General features: G+C 42.5%; 1 protein-coding gene across 3 annotated transcripts; it reads right to left on the bottom strand.

Moving 5' to 3' along the window:
* Nucleotides 1-2,465: 2,465 nt before the first annotated feature.
* Nucleotides 2,466-5,735, bottom strand: LOC110367863 (uncharacterized protein K02A2.6-like). Of its 3 annotated transcripts, none has more exons than XR_004931825.1 (3): nucleotides 4,860-5,735; nucleotides 3,936-4,073; nucleotides 2,466-3,856 (listed from the first exon to the last, which is right to left on the bottom strand). XR_004931825.1 is itself a non-coding variant. In XM_021314540.2 (2 exons), the coding sequence occupies exons 1-2, from the start codon at nucleotides 5,601-5,603 to the stop codon at nucleotides 4,632-4,634; spliced, it is 828 nt and encodes a 275-aa protein (XP_021170215.2). In that variant the 5' UTR covers nucleotides 5,604-5,735; the 3' UTR covers nucleotides 4,598-4,631. The 3 variants fall into 3 exon arrangements, 1 of the variants encoding a protein (XP_021170215.2); XR_004931826.1 differs by having other exon boundaries at nucleotides 2,466-3,401; XM_021314540.2 differs by lacking the exons at nucleotides 2,466-3,856; nucleotides 3,936-4,073 and having other exon boundaries at nucleotides 4,598-5,342; nucleotides 5,487-5,735.
* Nucleotides 5,736-16,159: the final 10,424 nt, after the last annotated feature.

The raw sequence follows: 16,159 nt of genomic DNA, 5'->3' as shown, positions 1-16,159 counted from the left end.
AAACAATCTTTTTCATTACTTAACGGGAAACTTTATCCTCTGCGGTGAAATGTTCCCACATGCACTAATAAAAGCTTCCGCCTGGACTTCTAAAACCTTCTTACCCACACAGTCACCTGATTAATGGTGGAGAATACTGCAATTCTTTAAAAGTACAGAGGATATGTGCTTCCACACATTTGCCATCTTGTAAAGTGTAATTTGTGAGATTGTTGATGGCTTTCTGCCATCAGAGCGAAAAGCCTTGATAAGAAATAGCTACGGACTTCTGGCCGGAACATCACCAAGATGGCAGCACGTTAGGAACGCTCCCGTCAAAACCCCAGCGAATTCACCTAAAGCCCCATTTCAGAAGAAGTACTATTTCAAGATTGTTAATACAAAGGGGGCACAGCTCGCCCTAAGCAACTTATTTGGAGGTGGGAAGATAAATATACTGTTCAAGCCCGGTAGCCGAAGCTAAAGCTAACTAGCACCTCGTTAGCATCTTGCTCGCCGAGATTAAAGCCATGGCTGATCTAGATGTAATCCTCCAGGAACTCAGAGGATTTCGGCAGGAAAACAACGAAAAGCTAGAGCCTATAAAAGACGAGATTTCGTAGTGACGGAGATGCTAAAGCTACATGTGAAGCTAGAGGATAAGATAACAGATTTAGAGAGCCGCTCCAGATGAGACAACATAAGGATATACGGCGTGTGCGAGGGTGCGGAAAAGGACTCAACAACTATGGCATCATTCGAAGAAAAGCTACTACGTGAGGGTCTACAGTTATCCGAGGAGGAGGTGCCGGATCTTCATATTGAGAGGGCGCACCGCTCCCTCGGGCCGCAGCCGCCAGCGGGGGCACCTCCACGCTCCATCATAGTGAAGTTCGGGAGTTTTAAGTCCAAAGACTCTCTGCTCTGCAAAGCTTGGCAGATAAAGGGGTTTAAATGGATGGACAAACACGTAAACCTTGACCAAGACTACCCATTGCGCATTATTAATAAACGAAGAGAATACGCTGGGGTCCGCAAGGTTTTGAAAGAGAATCAAGTTCAGTTCCAGACCCTATTTCCTGCCAGGCTGCGGGTAAAATACACAGACGGGATCAAAGTGTATGACTCTGCAGCAGATGCAGCGGATGACCTGAGGAGGAAAGGATACGCTGTTAAAACTACGAAAGCACCGGAGTCTCTCATAGAGAGGATAAAGCAGCTGACATTGACGTGGACGGACCGGCCCACAAGCAGGAGTGCCCCCGATCCCGTCAAAGACGCGAGTTACAAGGAGAAGCTTTGCGCATTCAGACGGCCTTCACCAGGTGCTTCTGTGGAGTGAGGACTTGGGCTTTGGTTTATCTTAATCTTCTTTCTTGCAGTCAATCACCGTTTTAAATATGGACAATGCTAAAAGGAAAGTGGATGAGTAAGCTGTGAAATTTCTAATACAAGGATAGTGAAGGGAGATATGTTATGATAATCGGGAAAATCCATGGTGTTCTAGTAAGTCTTGTCAATGTTTACGTGCCTCCGGGCAGTGACTGGTCAGTTTACAAACACGTCTTTGACTTTATGACTACAAAATGTCAAGGTATTGTAATATGTGGGGGGGACTTCAATATTAGATTACACCCAAAAATCGATTCATCCAATGGCGAATCTGATGTTAAAAATATTAATAAAAGAATAAATATCTTAATGAAATAATTGGGAATTGTTGACATATGGAGGGAAATTAATCCAACAAGTCGAGACTATACACACTACTCTTCTGCTCATAATGTATACTCTCGCTGATAGGGTTATTAAAGTTAACCCCTTTTATCCTAGAATGAAAAGCACACAACACAAGTTTCAGACTGTTCTATAGAAGAGGACAGAGGATGACCCAAACGGAGAACTACACTCCCTGAAAGTTTGGTATCGTCTGCGCTGGGTCATTTCTGTCCTTCTGCCTTTATTATCACACATCAAAGAGGGGGTCAGGAGGATTGGGTCAGGAGGTTTCAGGAGGTTTACAACATGGGGGCAAAAACGGGTCAGGAGGTTAAAAGCAAAGAAGGAAACAATTGGAATTGCAGATGGTAATTGCTCACCAGCTTCATGCACAGCTGGATAAGGGAGACATTCCTTATCTGAGAGAACCATTTGTTATTCCTGCCCAAGGGTAAATACAACAAAACCTTCCTGAAAGCAAACTCTTAAAACAAATCAAATACCTGTAACTTGATAGAAATAAAATGATTACATTCACATTTTTCTAACATTCCCCCCTTTTAATCATTTTATTGAAAGCTTAACTTAACCTACTTCAAGTATTCTTTACTTGCATTCTGCATTTTCAATGAGACTGTCATTTTGTTAAGCATTTAAAAAGGGAAAAGTTAAACTACGGGGTGTATTTCTTCAAGAGGGATTTGTGAAAGCATTTGATATTGAAACATTACATTTCCCATAGTCTTAGCAATCATAGACTTTAGGCATGGGATTACACAAGCAGTAAAAACACAAAGAATAATAAGAACAATAATAATGGGTGTCATTATTTTCAGTAAAAGGTGCCACCACGATCCTGAAAAGAACCAGGAGAGAAAGTTCATACTTAGAGGAACAGTATCCTGGGACATTGCTTGTTGCAGATTCTTTAAAGCAGACATAGCTTCAGTAATATGAGTTTCATTTGCGTCAGAAATGTACATACAGCAGGAAATTCCAATCATTACACATACGCCACCTTGGCTAGCAGTTTACCTGTCCAAAACCATTCTGTTTTGTAGTACCATTAAACCCATTTCACTTAATTGTTTGTTTTGTCCTTTATTGATGTCCATCGTCATGTTTACCAGGGTCTTCATTCTGTAGTCCAGTGTCTCAATCATCAGCATAGATTTACCAACTCCAAACCACGGAAAAGTGAAAGTCAAGAGTACAGCAAAGTATTTTATTCGCTGTACTCCAGTGTTTATGTTTAGAGGGAATGTTAGAACCCCATATGGGATCGATCATGGGGCTGGAAAACTGAGCTGGAGCTGAGTTCTCTTTTCATCCTATCAGAGGAGTGATGGTCCTTCACAGCTTAAGCTGAGATGATAACAGTGTGGTCAGAAACAAAAACAGGAGCATATGTACCTGACCAGTTTATAGGCAATGATGGATAGATACTGTCTCCTCCACACAAGAACCAGCCACCCTCTGTAGGAAAGTTGACTTGTGGTTTCCAAGTAGAACAGCTGGTGTACGTTCCATTAGGGACAATGCCGCAGACAAAGTCAAAGTAAAGGTCAGTGATGGTACTCTGGCATCCTGCTGCATGTCCTACCTTCACCGTATCATTCCCTCCAGGTGAGCGAATACACACTGGATGTTTCATTCCTTTAGACATAACAGCCTTCATCTTGGTGGGAAAGCCTGTAACATTACTGTAAGAGAACAGTGACGACTTTACTCCTTTGCACACTTGTTCCATCATAATCTCCCCAGTCGTGGCATTTATCAATTGAGCAGGCATAAACTGGAATGCATATGATGCAAAACAAATAGCCTGTGAGGTGTTCATGACAGAACACACGTAGCAGTCAGTCTTGTTATGCTGCTGCACTACAGTTCTTGCATACGTTTCCCATAGGTTGTCAACATGATGGTTTGGGATATCACCCAGCCAAATCTTCATGGCAGTGGAGTGGATGAACCTCTTTCCTCTCTCATTTACCGGATCTGAACTCAAACAGATAATGCACGCACAGCCACAACGCAAAAGAAGTCCCATCTGCATGGGAACCCCATTTTTGCTAGGTTAGCAGAGATGTTAATTTTACCCAGGACTCTAAAGAACAGGGATCAGTTGATTTCTTCACTGACGTTGAGACGAGTGGCCCTAAAAAAACAAACCCCTTTGTAAATCGGACTTTCCCACTGTTCCAACCTTTAGGTATTTAACACTCTCTGTAACTTACAGTGGCTGAGATGAATCCAGGATGGCCTTTCAGCGATCTTCACAGCTGTTGGCATGGTCAGGAGCTCTTTGGATGGTCCTTCCCACCTTTGGCTCGTCCAGTTAACACCCAGTTTTCTGGTCTCACTGCTTGTGGATCCTGTGGAGACAAAGGTTCTCCTGGCAGTAAATTTGTATTGGACACATCTTTAAACTGCATCATTTCTCTCATATAGTCTGCTAGAGTTTTTCCTTCCTCCTTGTTTCATTATGTTCTGTCTCTATCTAGACTATACATAATGGACGATTAAAGCAGTTTAGCTTACTTTAACTTTATTGGTGTGCAGTCATCAACTCTCTGTCCTAGTAACGTTATCTGAACTGCTCCGCATGCCCGGTGTAACCTCTAAATCAGTTCCCCGTACAACAGTGCGGTGTAACCTCTAAATCAGTCCCCCGTACAACAGTACTTAAATAAACAATCCTATTGTTACATCTTTCTTTTTCTTTTCCCAAGTTAGTCTCTTTCCTTGAGTGTAGGTATTCTAGTGTAACACACTTTATGCTCTGTTCATTTATAACAGATCTAACATCATAAGCAATAATAGATCAACAGGTGTAAAACATCAGTTTTCCTACAAGTGCAACAAGTGTATAAAACAACACATTTCCATTTCTCCATTATTTTTTTTTTTTTTTTTCTTAGTCCATACTCTAATCACTGAGAATAGTCTTTCAGGTAGTGGGGTCTGACAACTCGTCGACCTGACCTGGTGACCGTCTCTTGGTTCGCTGGGCCACCTGGTGGTATGGCCGCCTCAGTCACTGTTGGTGTGGGTGTGTTTTGTGTCAGTGTGCTCTTGGTGAGATCGTGTCTGAGGTGGCAACGATTTCGTCTCAAAACACCTCCTGACTCCAACTCCACCTCATATGATCTATGGCTCACCTGTTGGACCACTTTCGCTGGTCTCCAGCCCTTGTGTGTGTCCCAGGGCTGTACTCTCACACTGTCCCCTCCTTTCAGAGTGTCCATGTCTTTTGCTGTGCGGTTGTAGTACTTTTCCTGTCTCTGTCTGTTGTATTTCAGTCCCTGTTCGTTGTGTGTTACCTCTGGCTTCAGCAGAGTGTCCTTAGTGGGAAGCAGGGTCCTGGTCCTTCTGATTAGGAGTCTCTGTGCCGGGCTTGTGTTGAGGCCCTGGCTCGGTGTGTTGCGATGATCCAGCATGGCCAAGTACGGATCCTGTCTCGCTGCTGCAGCTTTCAGCATCAGGCGCTTGGCTGTCTTCACCGCTGACTCCGCCTTCCCGTTACTCTGTGGGTATCCCGGCGACGATGTCCTGTGTTCAAAGCCCCACTTTTGGCTGAAGTGCTGAAACTCTAGTGATGCATATTGGGGTCCGTTATCTGAGATAACAATGTCCGGGATCCCCTGTCGGGCAAAGTGGGCCTTGAGTTTTTTGATCACTGTGTTACTTTTAGTGTCAGGCAGATAATCAACCTCCCAAAAGTTTGAATAATAGTCTACTGTTATCAGATAGTCTTTATTGTGAAAGGAGAAAAGGTCTGTTCCTACCTTGGCCCAGGGTCTGCTTGCCATGTCATGTGGGTGTAGTGTCTCTCTTTGTTGCTTTGGATCCACTGACCTACATATGTCGCATTTGGAGATGAAGTTCTTGATCTCCTCATTCATTCCAAGCCAGTATACACACTCCCTCGCTCGCCTCAGACATCCTTCAACTCCTAGGTGAGAGGAGTGGATCCTGTGAGTGATGTCCACCCTGAGTGCGTCAGGTATCACGGCTCTGTCCCCTCGGAACACTATGCCATCCTGAAAACTCAGTTCATCTTGGAAGGTGTGGTAGTGCCTGATGTCGTTTGGTAAGTCCTGTTTTCTCTTGGGCCACCCTGATAGTATTCTATATGCCACACTCTGTAACTTTGTGTCATCTTTCGTTGCAGCCCTGATGGCACACAGCCTCTCTGCTGAAATGGGTAGGTAGCTGACCATGTTTACAGTCTCTATATCTGTCTCACTCTCTACCCTAGTGCTCTCTGGTAAGTATGCTCTACTCAGCGTGTCTGCAAGTAACATATCCCTGCCTGGAACATAGGTCACACTAATATCATATTGCTGCAGCCTGAGTAGCATTCTCTGCAGTCTCTTAGGTGCACTAAGTAAGGGCTTGCTGTGTATATTCTCTAGAGGCTTGTGGTCACTTTGTACTGTGACCTCTCTACCATAAGTATACTGATGAAACTTTTCCATCCCAAACACGATGGCTAAACATTCTTTTTCTATTTGGGCATAGCCCTTTTCAGTTGGTGTGAGTGCCCTACTGCCAAATGCTACTGGTTTACCTTTCTGTGTCAGGGCGGCCCCCAGTCCTGTGTCAGATGCATCACACTGAAGCGTCAACTCCTCTTCCTTGTTGTAGTACTGTAGGACTGGTGCTCGGGCGATTTTGTCTTTCAGCCTTTGAAACGCCCCTTCTTGGATGTCCGTCCATTCCCACATGTTCTCCTTGCGCGTGAGTTGTCTCAGAATCTCACAGTCATCTGAGAGATGGTCATAGAACTTAGAAAGATAGTTGACCATCCCAACTAGTCTCTGCACCCCTTTTACGTCTGTTGGCCTTGGCATCTCTCTGATTGCCCGTACTTTCTCCGGGTCAATCCTCAGTCCATCGGCCGTGAGCAGATGACCTATGTAGGGTACCTCTTTTTGTCTGAGCTTGAATTTGTCCGCGTTCAGCTTGATGTTGCGCTCTCTGCACCTGCTTAGAAAGATTCTGACTTTCTCGTCATGGTCCTTTTCTGCCTCCTCTTGTGTTGCTCCTTCCCCCGTGATTAACACATCATCTGCTATAATGTAGACTCCTTGGAGGCCCTCCAGGGCCTGCATGAGCTTTCTTTGGAACACTTCCGGTGCTGGGCTTATTCCCATTGGCATCCTTAGCCAACGGAAGCGACCAAATGTTGTGGCGAATGTGGTGAGGTAGCTCGACTCTTCTTCTAGTTTGACGTGCCAGAAGCCTTGCTTCACGTCGCAGACTGTGAACACCTTTGCCTTTGACATCTCCGGCAGGATGTCATCTATAGTTGGGAGTGGATAGTGACTTCTTTTTAGTGCCAGATTCAGCGGTTTTGGGTCTATACAGATCCTCAGCTTCCCATTAGGTTTTCTCACTGCGACCATGCTGCTGATCCAGTCAGTGCTGCGTTCCACTGGTTTGATTATCCCTCTTCTCTCTAGGTCTTTGAGTTCCTCTTGTAGAGGTGTCATCATAGCTACAGGCACTCTGCGTTTTGGCAGTTTCACTGGTGGTACTCTGTCATCTATCTCTATTTTATATTCACCCTCCATGCAGCCATCTCCGGTGAACACATCCTCAAACTCTTCCTTTATTTTATCCATGGTCACGTGTTCTCCCTTTGTCACTGGGCTCGGCTCCTTCTTCACTATGCTGTCTATAGCCAGAATGTTCTCGTACTGTACTTTTATCAACTTCATTGCCTCGCTGGCTTTTCTGCCCAGTAAAGGGATTCTGCTATTCTGGTTAACCACTTGAAACTCTAATCTGTATAGCTTGTTGTTTCTGGGGTTTCTGACCTTAACCTTACATGTACCCAGAGGAGTCAACTTGGTCTTGTTATACATCACTAGCACTTTCTCAGTGTGCTCTAACTGTGTATCTGGGTTTAGTAGGTCGATGGGGATGATATTGCAGGTGGCCCCACAGTCTATCTGGAAGTTAACAAACTTTTCACCTATCTTCATTCCTGCAAAGAGCTGCTGGCCCTGACTGTGGCTGTCTTTAACCTGGTTTACAGTTTCATCCTCTTTATTTACTTCAGTTATGTAGTTGACATCCTCATATGAGTCACTGTCACTAGTCTGCTCTGTAACTGCATGCACTTTCTTAGTTTTCCTACTGATCTCTCGTCTCGATCTGCACTGAGCTGCAAAATGATTTTCCTTTCCACACTGCTTACACTTTTTTCCAAAAGCTGGGCATTTTTTCTTATTCCTCTCATGTGTTCTACCACAAAACTTGCACAGTATGTCATTGTATCTTTTTTTCTCTTCTGCCTGTTTTAGTGCATGTACCTCCTCCGCTGTCTGTCCTTGCAGTGTTCTGCTATTCTCCCTAGACAGCTCTGTAGCTCTACAAATGTGCAGGCATGTATCTAGAGTCAGCTTCTCTTCCCTGAGCAATCTCTCCCTCAGCGCTGAGCTATTTGTACCACACACAAGTCGGTCTCTAATCAGTGAATCTCTAATGTCCCCAAAATTGCAACTGCTAGCAAGCGTTCTCAAATCAGTTACATAGCTGTCCACATTTTCATCCAAGCCTTGGTTCCTCGTGAAGAATCGGTATCTTTCCACAGTTTCGTTTACCTTGGGGTTGCAGTACTCGTCAAACTGCATGATCATTGAACTCACTGTGGTCCTCGCTGAAGGGCTAGCACTCGCCAAAGTTGCCCAAAGTTCCCTGCCTTTTTCTCCGATGAGATAGTTGAATAGTTTGACTTTTGTGGTTTCTTCAGCGTCTGGCATGGTAAGGTCCATGTACAGCGTGAACTCCTCCTTCCAACTTTTCCATGACTTCGCCAAGTTGTTGGAGTCCAATCAAAGTTCCCGGGGGTTTTAGCCCTTCCATCGCTAGCTAAACTTTCACTTTCCTTAGTTAATTAATTCTGACAATTTTCGACGTGCACACCGCTGCCACCATGTTTCATTATGTTCTGTCTCTATCTAGACTATACATAATGGACGATTAAAGCAGTTTAGCTTACTTTAACTTTATTGGTGTGCAGTCATCAACTCTCTGTCCTAGTAACGTTATCTGAACTGCTCCGCATGCCCGGTGTAACCTCTAAATCAGTTCCCCGTACAACAGTGCGGTGTAACCTCTAAATCAGTCCCCCGTACAACAGTACTTAAATAAACAATCCTATTGTTACACTCCTTAGGTGGCGTCTGTATTGTGAACAGCAGTAATTTATATGGTCTGACATATATTATTTCAAACGGAGTCAAACCCCTGCTCGTTGGAGTTATTCTCATGTACAGTTTTACTAGGTCCAGACATTCTGGCCATGGCCTCTTTGTTTCTTCCATGCACTTTTTAAGCCTGGACTTAAATGTCCCATTTGTCCTTTTCACAAGTTCTGCACTTTGTGACACGGTGTTTCTTTAAGGTTATCTGTAACCTGCTTGCCATTTGCTGAATCACCTGATTCAGAAAATGTGGACCATTTTCACTTTAAGTTTTCTGTGGGATGCCAAACCTTTGCATGTAGCTTTAGCTACTGTCAGTGCATCTGTGTGCTTTGCTGGAACTATTTCAACCCATTTTGAAAATGCATCAATCATTAAAAGCTACATGTGAGCTAAATCATAAAATCCATATGCATCACTTCAAAAGGTTCCTTTAGTTCTGGAAACCTTCACTGTTCTGATCTAAAATTAACCTGAGGGTAATTTTTAACAGATCTCTGAAATATTTTTTTGTATGAATTAAATCCTATAAATTAAATCCATATGTTGCTGCATTATAGTTATCCCTCCCTTTTTGAGACATGGCAATTGCCCATGGCTCAAAATAGCTGCTGCTTGGACTAAGCTTTTAGGGAGAACTGCTTTGTTACAAACTATAGAATCCTTCTGATTCATTGTTGCTACATTTTTTACCCACAATTGTTTTTCTACAGTTGGCGCTGTTTGTCTAATTAACAACACTTCTAGAACATTGATTTGCTCTGTTTTTTGCTCTAGACAAATATCAGAAAGACCAAATTGTAATACATCTACTACATGGGGGTCTAGTGGTTGAATGAAACCAGACCACTTCAGCTGAACTTCCTACAGCCATGGTAGTTGCACAAACTGCTAGCAGACATGGGGGTAGCGCTGCTGCTACAGGTTTAAGCTTATCACCATGGGGCTGTAAACAACACAGAAGTCGTAAAACTAGAGCTAAGACAGTTGCTGAGATAAGCTTTACTTTTAGCTCTGTGAATTGCTGCTCTGTTTCTGAGGTCCACTGGATTGTCCCTGACATGGCCATCGGCGTGTCATGAATAAGATTTAAGAGAAGCTAAGTTTTCTCTACATAATGTCGAATTCAAGCTCTTCAGTAATTACACAATCCTAAAAAAAACATCACTTGTTTTTTAGGCTCACTTACTATAGCAATTCTTCACTTCCTGTATCTTTTTACCTTCTTCTGAGATAACATGGCCTGTAACAGACTCATTTCTGCACCCACTGTATTTTATCTTTGCTAACTTTTTTCCCCATTTTAGCCAAAATGATGTAGCAGCTGTTTAAAATGCAATTAGAAGGCCATCTATGTACATTAATACTTTACTTCCATGCTTTGGATTAAAGCTCTTTAAGCATGTTAAAATAGCCTGGATGAAAATTGTAGAACGGTCTACAAATCCCTGTGGCAGGCGTGTGTACATATATTTTTTCCTTGAAAGTAAAAGCAAACCAAAACTGGGAATCTGGACATGGTCTAATTATTCCTGCATCCAATGAAATATTTATAACTGCCATTATACCCTCCTGTTCTTCAAATTTTAGCCCGTACTGTTTTATTATCCACAGCCAGTACTTTAATTTAGGAACTATTTTAACCGGTTCAACAGTTGTCAATAATCCTACATCAGTTGGTCCTGTAGACCACAAAGCATTTGGAACACCTTTTAAATAATTTTCATCGGATTCTGATAGCAAAGAATGTTGGATTATTTTGTCTCATGCCAAATCTTGGACACGGGGTTCTGCATCGAACAGAACTTTGTAAGGCTGTTTCCATAGTTCTGTACTAGGTCTATAAAGCCAGCCTGTTTTGTGTGGACACAGCTGAAAATCAGACGGTCTTTCTGCAGCTTTTAAACGCGGGCCTGTATCTCTCCACTGCTCTTTACTGGTCTTAAACAATGACAAAAAATGTTCCCATGGTAAGCCATACAATTTTTTCATCTGTGTAGAAAGCATAACAGTAACTGCTGCAAATTAACTCCCATCTGTATACATATTTCATATAGCCACAATTGTAGTTTCCTGTTTCAGGAACTGTTTTGCAAACTTTTCATCTGAGGTTAAGCACACATTCATAGTGGTTTGTAGATCAGCTAACCGAGTTTCATCCTCTGGATTTGACAATGTGCTTCTAGCATTATGCATAAGTTTGCTTTTTTCTTTTATTTGGAGCAGAGACGGTAAGCATAGTGCATAAAACACAGGAGGATTTTATTGCAATGACATTACATGTTCCACACGGACAGCTTTCATTCCATCCTGCGTTGGGAAAACTGCAATGCTTAATTTTTCCATTAAATCCCATCCTAACAGATTAACGGGGCAAGTTGGTGACATTACTAAAGGAGCATACAACCTTTCCAAAAAAAGTAAAAAACAAAGCAACTGGACTTGTTTTCCGTAGATGAAGACGTTTCGCTTCCTCTCCCGGAAGCTTTCTCAATTCAAAAGGCATACAACCTTTTTTCCTGTTTGAGGGTCCTTTATTTCTATTACTTTTAACATCCATTCTTGGGATGTTTGACCATTTGCTGATTTTACAAAAATGGACATATTAGACGCTTTTAGTCCAAAATTATCTTTTATACATGTTTTACAGGCTCCTAAATTGCATAAAAGAGTAACTAGCTGTCCATTAATTGTAAGCATGTATGTTTTTTATTTTTATTTTAATGCATTTAAAAGCTCCCATGCTCCATACACATCTACTGTTTTTAATGGCTCCTTCAATGGCTTGTATCTGATTGGGACATTCCCTGGACCAATGGTCGGGTGACCCGCAATTCCAGCACCCCCCATCTGGTTTTACTGATTTGGGCTGAAAGCCCCCCTCGGTCACTAGGACCGCCCCTGCCTCCTCAGAAACCTCCTCAACGTTGTCGATGGGTCCAGTGGCTTGGAAAGAAAATATTTCGCCTGGGTCACATGAAGGATCTGCCCAGAAAATGTGTCCCCCCCCCACCTCCCCTCTCCAGACGCACCACCTCCCTTTTTAGCGTGTTTCTCGGCGTGACGCACATAGGCCTATTCCATAACTGTGATTACGTTAGACGTTGCAGGTGTAACTAAGTGTTTTTTAACCCACGCAGGTATATGCGGCTGGAAACCTTCCATTAACAAATACAAGTATTTTTATTGTTTTATGGATCCCAAATTTCCAATTATCCACCCTCCTGCGAAAACTGCTCCCGCGGCGTCTGCTGCTGTTCCCCATTTGTGCTTGATGTTCAAATATTCCGCCTTGTGGGGTTCTGCCTGTATAATTCGCCCTTTTTTTACCTTAATGTTTTATCCCACTGACGACTGTAAGGCTTGTCCGAACTCATGTCCATTTAAACCATATGAGCTATAAATTCCCTCCTTGGATCCATAATTCTGGATCTTCCTGCGGAGAAATTACACCTTCTACAGCCTTTCTGGCTTCTTCTAACGACCACGGGCGGAAAACTAGGCTTGTTTAAGGCTGTTGTGTTCCTACATTAGCATTTGCGACCTGCACCATAGGATACAATCCTTTGGACTGGTCTGTTGATAACGAATGATCTGATTTACTCAGTCCATCCAGGTCTGCATACAGATCTGAAATATCTCTGGGGGGGGTTTAAGAGATTATACGGTGGTGGTCTGCCTTCTTCAGTTGCTACCATAGTTTGCGCAACTGAAGTATTGTTCTGGCGAGTTCTTTTTTATTTAGAGCCTAATTTTGTGGAAGATCAACAGGTGTTGGGGGAACGTTGTCAGTCGGACGCGGCGGCGCTGTAGTCGCTGCCGTTCCATCAGCCAACCCAACCCCTCCTGCTGCACGAGGCTGTCTCTCATCCTGCCTATTTTGTGCTTGAATTAAATTACAGCGCGCAGCGTCAAGCCCTTATATAGCTATAAATATTTCTGTATACATACATACACACATACACATAGACATACACACACATATTTTTTATTTCCCCTTTTTTTTTCTTTATTTTTAGCCGGCACACAACATTTTTCCATTGATTCACCTTCAACACACCATTTATTTTATACTTCTCCTTCCACTTCTCCAAGTATTTTTTAATATCAAGAAATATATATGATAATATTTATTGCAATAACATTTTAAATTTACTTGGATACACAAACTTTTCATCCCCTCTGGGATTTCCCTTTCTACTTTGTCCTGAACCCATCCCAATTACTTTTGCGTTGTGTTTATCTACCTTCCAGGACCTTAATCGTGTTTTTTTTTTTTAAGGTACCGTTCAGGACTTTAACCTGAGTTTTTTAGCTACCTTTAATTCTACGATGGACTGAAAACCGGTCGTATTGCTTCGAGGGACTCAAACCTCTCGATTTAACTTTTCTGGGATTTTTTTTATCACCCGTTACAAGGGACTAAAACCGCTTGCACAACTGTTCGGGGAACTTTTAATCACCCGAAACCCTGAACGACGGACTTTAACCGATCGCTTTAAAACTTACTTGCTGTGGTGTGCTTTTCTCCCGGTCGGATCCTGTCAATCCCTCGTTGGCGAAAGGAGTTAACCAATGACGCTGGCCCAGCAAGCAAATTACCTCCCAGGACTTTAGACAGGTCCTTGACTCAGACCACCGGTGGGTTTCAGCGTGTCCGCTCCTCTCGTCAGCGAGCTGATATGTTGGGATCCGCGTCACGGCACCAGGCTGATAGGGTTATTAAAGATAACCCCTTTTATCCTAGAATGAAAAGCACACAACACAAGTTTCAGACTGTTCTATAGAAGAGAACAGAGGATGACCCAAACGGAGAACTACACTCCCTGAAAGTTTGGTATCGTCTGCGCTGGGTCATTTCTGTCCTTCTGCCTTTATTATCACACATCAAAGAGGGGTTCAGGAGGATTGGGTCCGGAAATTTCAGGAATTTACAACATGGGGGCAAAAACGGGTCAGGAGGTTAAAAGCAAAGAAGGAAACAATTGGAATTGCAGATGGTAATTGCTCACCAGCTTCATGCACAGCTGGATAAGGGAGACATTCCTTATCTGAGAGAACCATTTGTTATTCCTGCCTAAGGGTAAATACAACAAAACCTTCCTGAAAGCAAACTCTTAAAACAAACCAAATACCTGTAACTTGATAGAAATAAAATGATTACATTCACATTTTTCTAACACTTACATTGACTATTTCTTTATGTTTAAAAACAAAATTTTTAGAGACATTAATTGTCATGTCGGCGCTAGTAGGCTTTCAGATCACAACCCTGTTTTTTATCACTTTAGTTGTTTAATAAGACAAGATCTACTCTTTGGAGGTTAAATGCGAATATTTGAAAAGACAGTGTAATTAATGAAAAACTGAAACTTGAAATTAAATCGTACCTAGTTTAATGACAATGAAGAGGTTTCACCGACTGTGTTGCGGGATGCTTTAAAAGCAGTAATCCGAGGTAAAATAATAGCTATTTCTGCCACAGTAAAGAAACTTAAAAGTCAGAAACTGAAGGATCTAGAAGACAAACTTATGAGGCTACAGAATGAGCATTCCAAATCATTACAGGATACAATCAAAACAAAAATAGCAGAAGTAAGGAATGAAATTAATGAAATAAATACACAAGAAATCCAAAAGAAGCTGCTTTTTACAAAACAGCAGTACTATGATACAGGGGGGAAAGCATTGAAACTACTCTCTTACAGGTTAAGAAAACAGCAAGCAGAAAGGACAATACACAAAATCAGAAATCCATTGACAAATCAAATAGAAACCGACCCGGAGAAAATAAAACAGTGTTTTGAGGAGTACTATCAGAAATTATATTCCCAACCGCAATTAGGTGAGATTAACCAAATTGATACTTTTCTGTCTTTACTAAATCTACCAAGGGTCACTGATGGTCAAAATCAAAGATTGATATCCAAAATTACTGAAGAGGAGGTTTTATAAGCTATTAAAAGACTAAAAACAGGTAAATCCCCCGGCGCAGACGGTTACAATTCGGAGTGGTATAAAAATATGCAGGAGGAACTGGTACCGACATTACTGAGAGCATTTAACTGGGTAATGGAGAGAAAGGTGATCCCCTCTTCGTGTAGTGAGGCCTTCATTTCTATAATTCCAAAGGAGAATAGAGATAAATTAGAGTGTGGTAATTATCGGCCAATTAGTGTATTAAATATTGATTATAAATTCTTTACCTCCATTTTATCTAAAAGATTGGAAATAATACTGCCAGACCTCATTAACAAAGACCAGACAGGCTTTATTAGACAAAGGCAAACCCAAGACAATATTCGAAAAACACTGCATATTATGAGGCATGTTAGCCAGCATAAATTGGAAACTCTGATTTTGAGTTTAGACGCTAAAAAAGCCTTTGATTCGGTACAGTGGGCTCTATATAAGGTTTTTATCAAAATTTGGCCTCCATTTAAACATAATTGATACTTTTGCCGCACTGTATGGCAAACCTACGGCCAAGATCAAAGTAAATAGGGATTTGACTAATAGTTTTACTCTACAGAGAGGATCCCGACAGGGCTGTGGTGCCTCTCCACTCCTCTTCGCCCTATTTCTAGAACCACTGGGGCAGTGGATACGACAAAGATCTCATATTAGTGGGGCTACAATGACAGCAGGGGAACAAAAACTGGCCCTATTCGCCGATGACGTGTTGATATTCTTAACACAGGCAAATCAGACACTCCCCTGACTAATGACAGTACTTGAGGAATACGGATCACTCTCAGGATATAAAATTAATGTTAACAAAACCCAGATATTACGTCTGTCAGGGTTCTTTGTGTTGCCTTGCTCTAACTCTGTTCCTCAGATGGTTCTAGTTGGCTGAGGGGGCGTGGCCCACACCTGCAGCTTGTTGAAGGCGGCTTCCTCTGGCTTCTTAAGCAGAGCTCTGACAGATGGAAGACACCAGAACCTTAAACCAGTCGTGGTACGACGTGGCCTCTGACCAAGTTCTCGGAAACCTGCTTGTAAGCCTTTTTCCTCTTTGACCTTGAACTAATTCTGGCTCTCCTGTTTTTGTCACAGTTTGGTGCTGTAGCACTTACCTGCCTTGACGCTTCGTCCGAAGAATTCACCTCAAGAATCACAAGGCTCAGATTTTGCTCTGGCGCTCCCCCTCTTGCTTCCTGGAAGTTACCCAGTCAGGCTCGAGGTTCCCTTCCCGGATTCTGATGGTTCTCGTTTCTCTCTGGTCAATCCATCTGTCACTC

The sequence above is a fragment of the Fundulus heteroclitus genome, chromosome 10 (genome assembly GCF_011125445.2).
Source record: "Fundulus heteroclitus isolate FHET01 chromosome 10, MU-UCD_Fhet_4.1, whole genome shotgun sequence".
NCBI lineage: Eukaryota > Metazoa > Chordata > Actinopteri > Cyprinodontiformes > Fundulidae > Fundulus > Fundulus heteroclitus.
This window is presented reverse-complemented; position numbering and strand designations above follow the sequence as displayed.